This window comes from Gouania willdenowi, chromosome 3, assembly GCF_900634775.1.
Source record: "Gouania willdenowi chromosome 3, fGouWil2.1, whole genome shotgun sequence".
Lineage (NCBI taxonomy): Eukaryota > Metazoa > Chordata > Actinopteri > Blenniiformes > Gobiesocidae > Gouania > Gouania willdenowi.
In genome coordinates this window covers 9,008,260-9,022,173 of record NC_041046.1, presented here as the reverse complement: position 1 = coordinate 9,022,173, position 13,914 = coordinate 9,008,260, and the positions used below count along the sequence as shown (strand labels likewise).

General features: G+C 37.8%; 1 protein-coding gene across 4 annotated transcripts in view; it reads right to left on the bottom strand.

Annotated features, from left to right (window-relative positions):
- akap13 (A-kinase anchoring protein 13) overlaps positions 1-13,914 on the bottom strand; it is a 223,947-nt gene that overhangs the window by 43,875 nt on the left and 166,158 nt on the right. For all 4 annotated transcript variants that reach the window (XM_028473335.1, XM_028473327.1, XM_028473344.1 and 1 more), the window contains 2 exons: positions 10,070-10,112; positions 9,786-9,897 (listed from right to left, as the gene is read on the bottom strand). In XM_028473335.1, coding sequence (XP_028329136.1) covers positions 9,786-9,897; positions 10,070-10,112 — 155 coding nt within the window. The remainder of the gene's footprint in view (positions 1-9,785; positions 9,898-10,069; positions 10,113-13,914) is intronic.

Here is a 13,914-nt window from a genome sequence, read left to right as displayed (position 1 = left end):
TGTGTGTGTGTGTGTGTGTGTGTGTGTGTGTGTGTGTGTGTGTGTGTGTGTGTGTGTGTGTGTGTGTGTGTGTGTGTGTGTGTGTGTGTGTGTGTGTGTGCGCTGAGAGGGGGATTAACATTTACAGACATCAAACCAAAAACACAACAAATGCCACTCCACTTAAAGAGAAAGCTGAGCTACATTCCTCATTGGTTTAGTGGTCGTCACACCCAAACTCACATTAAAACACATCTTTGAACACATGTGGGGATTTGTTAGATATGTGGAATATAGAAAACACTCTCTGACAACAGAGCAAAACTCCTTCTGGTTAAATATTACTGCTTTACTCCTGCAATTACGCTCCAATATGAGGCGGCTGTGATTACTCTTTCAATTCTGCAGAACAGTGTGTGACCGAGTGCAGAAGCAGCAGGTGTGGAATTTACTACAAGACAGTATTTAAACATTATATACATACTTTCTATTACACTGATACTGCAATCACTCAGTGCCACATTAACTCTTCTCGACTTAAAGCTGCTGCTAGGGACGATAGTTTGTTAAAGAAAGTGTATTTCTTAAGCTTCTCCTCCAGACAAGCAGGACAATGAATCGACACCATTACTTTAGTTTGTTCCCAGTATTCCCCATTCATCACCTCACTCCACAAGACATTCAATTTCAGCCAGATTTGGATCTAAACATCCGCTTTTGTTCAGTCCATGAAAACACCAGCAAACAAATGATAGTAATAAAGTAAAAACCCTTCTATGCATACGTCTACAGGACTTCACATCCCACAATGCAATGCACAAAACTTTTCCAACAATGTAAATCAACCAATTTTTTACAGTCGCGATCAAAACAATCTTTTCCACACGTGAGTAATCATCAATTTATTGATCTATAAGGCCCACACTATGTCTTTATCTGATAAAGCAGCTTTAATTGTCCTAACTCTCCAGCTAGATTTATTAAAGTAAAATAAAATGCATTGACATATTTGGATACTATTTCATCTTTATCCCAACATTGATATTTTTGTTTTAAAAACCAACAAATAAATCAGTTCTATGAAAACAAACATATTCATGGTGGCTTATATAAACTAGTACAGTCCCAGTTGGAATTATATATTCATATAGTGGGAGGAGCTTAAGTTAAATTGTCAATTATGGCCAAATGAGTATGTGTTTGAAGGTTGGATGTACAAAGAGGTGTACATACTCTGTACTCTGTACTATTGTAAAGGGGTTTATTTGCGGGTGCAAAAAATAGCGTGTGTGATTTCCCTGGTTTCATTTTATGGGACATGCGCATGATAAATGTGTTTTGTTTTGTTTTTTAACTCATTTGAATAATTTTTTCATTTGGTGTATTTTTCTGTAATGTATGTTTTTTGGAGTCATTATGTGTGTTTTTGGAGGCTTTTTGTATATTTTTGTGTATTTCTGTTGTTGTTTTGTGTGCTTATGTATAAATATTGTATTTTTATTTTAGTCATTTAGTATATTTTTATTATAAATATCTTATGTGTGGTGAGGGCGTGTGTGTGTATGTGTGTGTTACCAGGAAATGTTTAAGATGCTGATAACCAAACTTAATAGCCATTGAACCACCAATCAGAAAAGTAACAAAACTGCGCAAAACAAAAAGTAAAGCTCCAAACGACATGAGTGAATAAGTAAATGAAAGTATTATCTACAATTCAGCTGGCTTTTTTTTTTAGAAACAAAATTCATTGTTTACCTTCAAAACGAGTGGTCAGAGCTTAACTTCCATGTGCGGCACCACCGAGAATCTGCAGTTTTCAAGATGGAGTATTGAACGGGTTGCGTTCAATGCCGACTCTCGTGAAACAACGCGTTAGTGAACAATTACACGGACAGTTATATGGTTTAAACACTGGGAAACTTGTCGCCAAAAGACTCACCAGTGGCTGTGACTGTTTCAAATGATCAAGAGCCCCGTGTTTGAGACGCTAACGATAGCATGGCACAGGAGGAAGTGAAGTCTGGTACAGAGCTGGAGAGGGAGGAGGAAGTGGAGTCCGTGACCCACGATTTAAAGGAAGATTGGAATCACGGGAATAATTTTAAATAACCATAAATATTAACTTAAATGACTTTAAGCTGTACAAAAACGTTTTTAATATTGACCTTTTTTTTTTTTTAACCCAAACAAACTGCGACACAGTGAGGTCATGAACCCGGAACCAGAAGTACCACGCTCATTACGAAACACACACACTTGGGGTATGTGGAACCCGTTGACTAAGTTTCAGGTCGAACTCACACCGTGTCGGAGAGATATTCGCTCCACACACACACGCACACAGACGTTTTTTGCTTTTATAGATAGATGTCAGATGTACAGGTAAAGCCTGAGAGATGAATTGGTGCGGCTGGATTGTCATCAGTCAATAGTTGGCCGATTAATCGGTCAGGTTATAATATAGACACCTTCCTAAAATGACTGCCCGAGTCATTTTTTGACAAACTTTTTATTTTTGGACTAATCAACTTCTTATGATGCTGCCCACTTTTGGTAAAATCTGTAATCCTTAATTCTCAATTCAGCAGAATAGAATACATTCTCTACCTTTTGTATAAATGGCCATGTCAAGAGTGTGAGTTAGGTCATTATATTTTGCACAGGCAAAATATAATGCGAGTTATGAAATGTGAGCTATAAAATATGCTATGCTATAAATGGACATAGTTAATTACGTAGTCTTTTTAGTCAGCTTTTTAGTTAGCAAAATAGCTAGCTATTTGTATAGCTAATTACAAAAACTTTGTTCAAATGTTCTTTATTTTATTTTATCAGAACCTCACTTGAACATAATATTAGTAATAATATCATAATTTGACTTGTATTATAGCATCTCTTATAGAAACCCTTGTGCAGTGTCTGCACGCAATGCAATTAAGGTTTTTCAGAAATCTGTATTAACTTTTTTTTAGCTGGAAACTCTGTGCTTTCTGTGCACTTTTGAATCAACAGTAATGATTACAGAACGAGAACACTGGGGGAAGTCACTAGCTCATTTTTTATGTTTAGTATTTTTATTTATTTATCCATGTTTAATGTTTGACATTTTAACAATCTGTTTTTTTTTGCTTTGTATTCCGTAAATCTATTTTGCACAAGTTGACCTTTTCTTATTAATCAGTAGCTTTACAGTCCTTAAGTTAACAGTGTTATCAAGTACGGTTCCTTGTTTTAATTTATCTGTCTTGAATCATATTTTGGGTAATATACTTGTATTTATTGTGTGTGTATATAAATGTTCGTATATCATATATTGCTTATTGGCTGATACATGCAATATCAGCTTTTTTTAAAAAAAAAAAACAATATTCGTATCTGCCCCAAAAACCCCATATCGGTCAGACTCTACTTAAAAGTAAACTTCTTTGCAAGCAATTTTTTAATAACCTGCTGGTGCATAAATGTCTAATTACTGTTTCTACGGTGCAGGAGGGATCAGGGAAAGCCCACTGCTGACATAAACAAAACCTAGCAAAATCAATTCCTGGACAATGATGATGGGGAACCATTGAAATAATACTTAGGGGCACACAATACAAAGAAGTTGTGAACATGTGGTAAAGCAAAGTTACCTTTAGTAGGAAACTCAATAACACTTTGCATTGGACACGCAAATAAAAATCCTTGTTAAAAAAAACACTTATTTTGCAGAAAAACAAACAATCTGAAACCATATTAGCTTGTGTCTGCACACCTGCAGGAGGAAGACGGTTAAACGTGGCACTCAGACTGGTTCATACCTATGATTATGGAAATAACACTGCCTCTTTAACTAATGTGCAGCAGGATATCTGCTAAATTCATGAGACACACCCAAAAACACTTGCACACATGCTCCTTCAAACACAGTCCATTGTCTGCTTTCCCGATACTCAAATACTTTCAGTAATGAATGAGCAGGAAAATCCATTTTTCGGAGATACAGAGACACACTGTCTGGGAATCAAATGGTTTGACCTTTTCCCAAACACCGAGCCCTTTCACACTGACAGACGAGGTCATCCTCAGCTGCTGTTCAATGCTGAATCACAATCTCATAAAGAGTGAAGCAGATGAGAACAGAGCTTCTATTCTGTCCTCCACCCAAACCCAAAGGAAATGGGAAAATGTCGTTTTCCAGCTCGTTTTTATTGACCGAGCGCCGGGCTGAGCTCTTGGTTTGAAGGGACCACAAAACTCTGACACACAACAGCTCATTGGGCTGAGTGGGGCCCAATGTTTTATAGGCATTACAACACAGGCAGCATTCGCTCTCACTTCCTGCAACAATACTTTACCCTACAGTCAAACACACTAAATCTAGAGCCTTGGAATCAATATCTAAGGCTGTGAAAGCTTTACTGTTGATTTCTTTCCTGATACTGTTTCTGGAAAGACTTTAAAAAACATACAACCATTGATTTCTGTTGAACTAAGACTTCAACTTTGCCCAGCCCACCTGCCATGTTTAACAGCAGCTTTGTTACAGATGTGTGGGCTTACCTCCAGCCACCCTCTCCACCTGAGCGAGAAGCCTCGTCTCCCAGCAAGTCTCCTGTAAACCATCCCTGGCCAAGGAGCTAAACCTTCCGTCTGCACTGAAGATTCATCAGGAAAAGCTAAATGAGGAAGTGGCTCATTTTACAGAGGGAGTTGGTGTTATTTGTGCAATGACCCTTTGGTTTAAAAACGAGTGCTCAGTGTGGACAGACTTCAGCAGAGGCGAAAGTAATGGATTACAAGTACTCAAGTTACTGTAACTGAAATAATTGTATGGGTACTTGCACTTTTTTAGTATATTTCTAAATCAGTCATTTTACTTGTACTTAAAGAGTAACTAAACCCCTGCTTTCGGAAGGGCTCCTGGAGCAGTTAAAGCTGCAGTTTGTAAGTTTTTATTGGCATCATTTAGTCAAAAATCCATAATCCTCTTTGAGCATATTGTAATCCAAATTGCTCTGAGTGGACAGTGTATCTCATCTCCTTCTCCTGGATCTGTAAATTAACTTTATAAATCCAGAAGTATCACACTACTGGAATCTGAACTTCAGCCAATCAAAAATCATTCTTTAAACACGTGTGCTCCATGAGCTGTTTTTGGCATTTTCTATTGGCTGCTCGACTGAAGTCAAGTGCGTTCAGGTACCCTCGGTAGTAAAAGTGTAATGACTGACGTTCCAGCAGAAGTCTCTATTGCGGCGTTAGACACAACAGTTACACGGCAAAGCATGTGGAAAAAAGCAGACCGGTGTGGAGAAGCAGCAGTTTAAAGGCACAAACATAGTCAGGAAGAACGAATCGCTTTGTGTCCACATTGATCTCGGTGACTGAGCAGGGTTCGCTGGTGTCAGAGGGAAAGTGATAACAGACGGGATAAATCGCACGTAAGCTTAAGAGAAGCTTTATCAAGCTGAGTTAATTTTGCAGTCTGGATGGGGAGTGATGGTTGTCAGTCTGCTCAGAGTGGCTTAGGCAGCTGGGATCATAGCTCTGCGTACATTCATGTCTCTCACACAACAGAAAAATATCCAATAACACAAGATAAAGTCCAAACATTTGTCACTAGTGTTCACAAAATGTACCGTTATGGGAGGTTCAGTTTCGATTTCAAAACGAAGCGGAGAGAGTATTCTACGAACTGCAGCTTTAAGACAGTCTATATAATAAAATCTCCAATGAACAAACTATGCAATGTCAACTAGCTACTCATTACTCAATATACAGTACCTCTCTATTCACTCTTCTCTCAATCCAACCTACTCACCACAGATTGTAGACCCCACAGGTGCTAGTTTTTATTAAAAGGGGCAGGGCTAACAGTGCTTGTTTGTGGCACTAGATGGTTCCAAAACATCACAGTATCTTGTTCTCAGCCAATAGCAAAAATCAATTGTAATAATCAGGTTTCAACCCATAGTGGGCAGTCACTCTGACATTTTACAACTAAATATGACAAATTAAAATAGTTTCACTAAAATGTTGAGAGTTGGACCAGGATCAATCAACAGCATTACTAGATACCCAAATACATTTGGTTTTGGGGTTGAGTTACTCTTTAAGTATGTTTTAAAATATAGTAAAGTAATCCTAAAGTAGTTTTTACACCCAACCATTACTGAGTGAATCATAATTTTTTGTGATTATTTTTTTTTAAATTTCCATTTCATGGTGTCTTCATAAACTGCTGACCTCAGCACATTGAACATAATCCATTATGTCGTGCCATTTCTGATCAACACCCAGTCACTTTCTATGGTTCAGGTTGTGGTTTCTACCTAAATTATGTTGTTACCCACATGGCACATTTGGCATGGCACTGTTTCAGAGTTCATAAATGTAGCTATACTTGGAGCCTGGGAATTGGTTTTTATTTTGAATTTAATACATTGGTGTTATTTTATTTGAAAAGGAATTGTATATTTTGACAAACCTTTCATTTTATACAGATGCCTTTGTGGTAAATAAATTAAGTTCCAATTGAGCAGGATTTGGTCTCTTCCTTTTTAAGTTTATACATGAGAAGTTTACTGTATGGGTGGTGAAAGTAACTAGTAACATTTACTTTGAGTACTATTTAATTGAGATACTTTTTACTTTTATGTATGACTTACTTGTACTCGAGTACAATTTCAATCAAACATCAGTACTACTTGTGTAGGATATATCAGTACTCTTTAGTATACACCTCTGTACTCCAGTGTGTAGAGCAGACAGCACATCTAATAAAATAGACATTTTGTGGGGCCATTGATCCCACAGGTTCGATGTGGTGCTTTGTCTTTTGGTAGAAGTTCACAGGACTATTTGTCCTAAGTCTGAGTTCAAAGGAAGCTAATGATTTTGACCTGTGACAACAGCTCTGCTACTTATAAAACGAGGCCATGGCTAAGGTTAGAGAGGACATTTAAAAACCACAGCAAGCTTCGCCTTCCTGTTTTACTTCCTGTTTACCCCCCGGGTGCCAATTTGCAGAGGCTGCATGTTTACAGAAGCCACACACACATATCTGTGCTGCTTTATTGGCCGAGACTAATTTTTCCCAGGGTTTGATAAAACACTTTAGACCTTTTGGACACCATATCTCAACCTGTTTAACAATCAAAGGAACTATGTTGTTGTTGTTTTTTGATAAGATCAAAGCTGTTTGAATTGAATGCACACCTCCAGTTCCTGGAGACAGTTTCTGCTCATTGTCGGCTTATATTGGTAAATTTTTGGTGGGGATTGACCTTAACAATGTCAATATTTACTGTAATACAGGTTTAAAAGTTTTTAGCAGAGCAATGGTTATTACAATATCACTGCCTATTAAGGCCACAGTAAAAATGAAATGAAAGTCGTAATATTTTGAGAATAAAGTTTTAATTTTATGAGAAAAAAGTCATATCTCAATAAAATTGTAATTTTATGAGATTAAAGTCATATTTCACAATTAAAGTCGTAATATTTTGAGAATAAAGTTCAAATTTTATGAGAAAAAAGTCGCATCTTAATAAAATTGTTAATTCATGAGCTTAAAGTCATAATTTTTCAAGACTAAAGATGTAATATTTTGAGATTAAAGATATAATTTTATGAGAATAAAAATGAAATACAAATAGGTCACTCATGCATTATGGAGAATGTGGAGCATTAGTGAGATTATAGTTCTATTTAGGTTTCACACATGGTGAAATACTGAGCTTTTTGCCCATTATCACCACACTGTTATTAGTTTAAGAACTTTAAAGCCACTTTGCAGACGTTTGCATATGTTTCGACAAAAGGACCAAACTAATTTGGAGCAAATTGTCTCTTTTTTAGAGGAGGAAGTGGCTGGAAGTGGTCGATTTAAAGGGCTATCGGTGTTCGTTGCGTTCACTTCAACAGGGAATTCTGAGCGCTATACCATTATGGGTTTCGTAAAATACAACTTTATTCTCATAAAATTACAACTTTATTCTTAAATTATTACAATCTTAATCTCGTAGTGCCCTAATACACCATCATATTACAATGACTTGTATATTACATATAATTGTATACATGATGTCTATAAGAGCTTTAACTGACCAACACAGGCTATGCTCTGTGCTCAGCAAGTCAATGACACACTGTATTTTCACTAAGGAAAAAAATCTGTGAAACCGGGAGGAAAAAAAAAACGTTTTGGACCTCATCTGTCAGAGGATGTTCAGGGTTGAGACCAGAACAAGCTGTCAGTTCAAAGGAATAAAAGATGTCACAGTGGCATGGGGTTGCCCTTGAGCAGGACGTGTAACCCGTCAGCTGTACAACAGCAAAGCTGTTAAAGGATGCAGAGGACAGATCTCTGTGGTGTTCAGTCATCCTTGTTTCAAGTAGCAAATGTTAAACACTGACCAAGTTTGACCATATGAACTCGGCAGAACATGATCGACATTTTATTTATAATCTAATGTTATAAATATTTGATGAGGATGATTCCAACTGTTGAAAAACCTATCGATTCAGAGAGACGACGATACAAATCTCACAGTTATCTCAAATCAGCCAATTGAGCCCCACAATAACAACTCACACAAAGGCATCCTATATCCCGGGCTATTGACAGCACCACTGTATTGGCCACATTCCAGCAATTTAGCAATTTTTCCAAGAAAAATCCACTTAAAGGCCACGTCGTCACATAGGCTGCACTCTATTGGCTGATGAGGGTGCCCTTCAAACGTTCACTTTAAAATGTCTGTATTTCCTTGTATTCTAATGAGTTTCAACTGATGAGTTTTCATCTCCACATGAAGTCACATCCTCAATGCCCCACATTAGCATATCAGTCCATTTACAACTGTTTATGGTCACTTTTTACTGGATACCATGCGCTCTCGCCTCATGAGTGATCGTGTCGAAGTCCAGACTCTGAGTCAGAAACTGGACGCGAAAAAGCTGGGCTTGTAATCAAAGGGTTTTTGGTTCAAACCTCACCTGGGCCATCACTGTGGGATGTTGAGCAAGTCCCTTAACCCCGAACAGCTCCCCAGGCGCCGCAAAATGGCTGCCGACTGCTCCCCAGGGATGGGTTAAAATGCAGAAGACAAATTTCATATATGTGTAACAACATATATATGACCAATAAAAGCAAAAGCCCAATTTAATTAAAAACTCAAGCCCAATTTAATAAATGCATACGAGCCAGCACTGCTCCCTGTTTCAGAAAATGCAAGTTATCACCAGTATTTGATTTTTATACAAGGCACAGAAAATAAAAAAATATTCAAGAGATGTATGACTTCTGCTGTCACTCACTCTTACGCAATTTCCCTCCACTCTGTCCTGCATACGGAGCACGATACGGTGCATCCATCCTGAGTTATTAAACCTGTGAGAGCTTTCCCTTTGCCTACATTATCAGTCTTTCCACTGTAGAAGTGACTCAGTAATATTCTGCATCCCGACACCCACTTTCACTGGACACATATGTGACACTGCCTGAAAAATCTACACATAGAGCATGATGCCGCATTGGCCACACCCTCAACTTTAAATGAAAAAAATGGCATCCCACATGCCGGAAGGGAGAAGGGAGTAATACGTCTAAAGCTTCCTGCGACAAACCATGAGCAGTGCTGACGAGAGCTGGGGACAAACGGGACGAGTGATTTAACGTACACTTTGACATCAATCAGTCTACAAATCATCTGTCATGGAAACCAAACACCGAGGAGCGCTCTGACAGCACCTTTTGTTTTCAGAGGAAAAAGAAACACTGCCTGGAACGCACAGCTCGTAAATATTCCATGGTGCCTCACCCGGGTCTTTTTGTACATCTTGTTCTTTAGGTAGCTGAAGGTCCGGCTGACTTTCGTCACACCTTTTCCCTCGGTGTCACTCCTCAGAGGCCCTGGTTCCTCCTCAGATATACTGCAACACAACAAGCACACTCGCATGTATAGTGAAATCAGGCTTTACGACACATTCCTGTTCACACAAACACAGGTTTTCATAGGACTACCTCTCACTGCTGGACTTAAGGGGAGTACAAACTATGGGGAAAGTAAAAGTCTTTCTTTCCTAAGTGTCTATGTGGACTGACCTGTATGCGAGTGACCCGGACGTGCCGGTATACGACTTCATACCTGAAAAGACAAACAACACAGAAAGTGAGTCGCTCTCAGGAGCTGCTGAAAGCAGAAGGAGAAGCTGTCTGTTAGAATCCCTTAAAGCTAACATTCTCCCAATCTGTGTTTACTCCAGGGACGAGCTTTGTGCAGCCACTGACCCCATAAAGCATCAGGTCACCCTGCTTCCCCTGCAGTGAGTGAGCAGATGACTGCATGAGGATAATGGTTAGAAAAGTGTTCATTTGACAACAGTGCTGTCAGATTGTGCCTTCACTGTGAGGATCTGGCCAAGGCCACAATGAGTGACCTTCAATCTCCTTGAGTGAGGTCTTTAACCTTTGGGTACTTTCAAAGCAAGAAACGACAGACTGTGTTAATGGAGGAAAGCAAAGAATAGCCATTGATGCCTTTCTGTCTGCTTCCCTGAATAACTGCTAGATGGAAAATGATTTCAAGTCTCTGGGACTTTAACTTGAATTCTCAACTTTTTCTTGGCTCAGTTGGACGAAATATGATTTGCTGTAGAAGAAAAGTTGAAACAATTAAAAAAATAACAAAAACCAGACAAGCAGCATTTTTCAGTTTTTCTTCCGTTTTCTAATATTTGGATATTAACGAGTTTCATGTTTTAAGCTCACCAAACAGAGTGGACCCACAGACGGGGGTGGACTTTTACTTCCTGACAAAAAAAGGAGCAACATCTAAGTCACATTACTGATGAAACTGGTGAATATAAATGTCATTAATACAAAAATAAATTTAAAATTTTTAAAAAAAAAGATGTTAGTGGCTAGCGGTATTATAACGTGCAAAATAAATCTCAAAAAAGCTGTAATTATTTTTGCAAAAGTGTCAAAGAAGTTTAACATCTATTGTTCCTCACACCAGCCTCACAGCCGATAGTTAGTCACCAGTTAATCTGGATACTATTTGGACCGTAACGCTGTTCGGTAAAGTTGGCAGACATTCACAGATTCACACTTCCAGCATCAATAACTCTTTAACGAAACGTCATCTACACACAAATTACGCCTCTTTACCATCGGTGTGAGGTGGACAACATGATACAAGATCATTTTATCAAACACAGAGAATAAGTCCACCCCCGTCTGTGGGTCCTCTCAGTGTGGTGAGCTTAAAACATGAATCTTTCATCCTAGTTTCCCCGTAAATATTTAAATATCACCCAAACAGAAGATTTAATTTTAATAAAAATGCTACTTGTCTGGTTTTTGATTTTTCTGTATTCCTGTTTTGGTTTTAAGTCAGTAAAACAAAATAACCACACTGTTTATTTGTTACTTTGATTTGGTTTTCGAACGGAATAACCAAAGAACAAAGGTTACACGGATTTAGCAATTAACTTAAATTATCTAGTCTTTAAAAAGTAAAGCCCTGACTTAACAAATTAGAAATCAAAATGCTATTGAAGGGGTTCACCATTTATATCATGTACAATTTATTTATTCAGTGTCTACAGAGTTGAAATAAAATCCTTATCATTAACAGTAAATCTATTTTCAGACTTTCTGTAAGGGTCGATCCAATAGAGGATCACAGTAACCAAAAAAAACAGCATCTGTTTTCCATGGGAAATAATCTGCTTCCTTTTCACTGACCACTTCTGTCGGTTATTCAGACTAAAGTATGCAAAGCTTTCCGTCTTGGCTCTGCATAAAGCGAGCCTGACCCAGAACAGTGTAATGAGGGCCATTCTCCAACCTGGATGTGTTGCTGCTCATGGAGGACATTGTTTGAAAAGTCTCAGAGACAACAGTGGACAAAGACTGTCTCTGACACTTAAAGGAAACTAAGAGCATTGCCTCACCTGACCACTAATTTCATTTTTACTTCTGCTTGTACCAAAAAGCCTGAAGAAAAAAGTTGATTTAAATAAATAAATCAAAACAAAGATGTGGAGGGACTGGCCAACGCTGCCTCATTGATCACTTTCAACATAAAGCTCACCCTTACATTCATTTAAAGCATTAGAGAAACCACAACACCCTTTGCTGACAGGATTCCCTTCCAGGGTGGATGTTTTATGTTTTGCACTTGGTCACTTAAAACAGAGCTTCATTTTAGTGGCTCCACTTTAACCACATTTAACTTTAATTCTTCCACTCTTACAGCCAGACACTTCTAATTAGCCTATAAATTCACACAGAGGCTTGGCGTTACCTTTATTCAAAGGCCATTTAGGGCTCTACTGGAAGCTTCTATTTACTACTGCAGCTATAGGTTTTTACATTTGTATACTTACTCAGGTTATCCTCATCATCATCGGTAGATGAGGAATCCCCGATAATGACATGGGACTTAGATTTGGTGAGGATAGGGGAAAGGCTGAAAGAAAAGGAAATGCGCCTCTTTCGCCTCAGACATCCGACAGCTGGGGGTGGAATGATAACAGGCAGTGATCATTCGGTACACGTACGCTCCTTCTGAGTTTTAGTTCTACTTGAATTAATAATACGGATGGTAATGATGTGATATTCTGTAGTTATATCAATAATAATGCCTATTGAACAAATACAACATATTTTACACATCCAAAGAAACACGTCTTCAATTACAAAAAAATACATCCTTTAAGTGCAAATTAAACATTTCAAGTAGTGAGAAAAATGAATATCAGATATCAGCCTATATATTGCACTGATACTGTATATCTGATTCATATATCGGTTTCCTTCCATTTTAGTTCAAGAGCCAAATCTGGGCCGCAGGTTTTAGGCGGGAAAACAAAACAATTTCATCATTAATGTGCCTAGGTTTTCCACTTCCATTTATGAATTAAACAAAGTATGGAACGCATCAACAATATCTAAGCAACACGGGACACAAACTTAAATGTGCTTTATCTATCTTTCACCACTTTTTATTCAATTTGGGGAGATTTGGTGGAATAATTTGAGAAAAATTGCAGGATTTGGGAAGAAAAATAGAGTTCTTTCAACAACAATTTACTGGAACTGAATTGTTTGGTAATTTACTTTCTTCTCTTCAGCTTTGTGTTATGTCAAGATTTGCCAGCAGGCCAACATGATAAAGAATGTGCAGAATCATTTGTTTTTTTTTAATTCCACAACAGAAACTAGATGATCTCTGCAACTAGGTGTGATATGGTATCAGTTGTCTGCAAAATGAATTGTAAAATATTGGTTAATCAGATACGATACATAAATCTAATCGTGTGTATCACTACTTTCATGTACAAAAATACATCCTTCAAGCCCAAAACAGCACATTTCTTAGAAGGTTCACTGGCATTAATTTGTATTAATCTGAGGGCATTTATGCCATAACTCACGTGATAGTGTATTATTTGAGCTTAAAGGATATTTTGTTGAAATTGTAGACATGTTTCTTTGTATGTTTAAAACACGCTGTATTTGTTTGACAGGTACATTTCTTATTTGCAGAACAAAAGGTGTTAGCTTTTTGAATGATGTTTGTGATTCATTGGGTGTAAGGAAAACATGTTTTGTGTGTTTGTGAGGTTTTGGCATTATTACTCCATACATACATACAGGCAAATAGATTTTGCCTGCATAGAAATATTGGTGACTACTGCTAAATGCTATTATCATATTAGGTTTGTGGCCAGCACCAGAAAGAAATTGGATACCCCGCCCCATGTTAGAACAAAACATAACTGTAGTATGAGATATAAGAAGTGAGAAAATAATTCTTGTGGTCTCCAGAATTGGTGACAGGAGTGTTTTTGAGCGCATTTTAGTTTTTCATTGTGTAACAAAACATGAAAAACGAAAAAAAAAAAACACTCATTATTTGTTATTTGTTTCCAAAACCA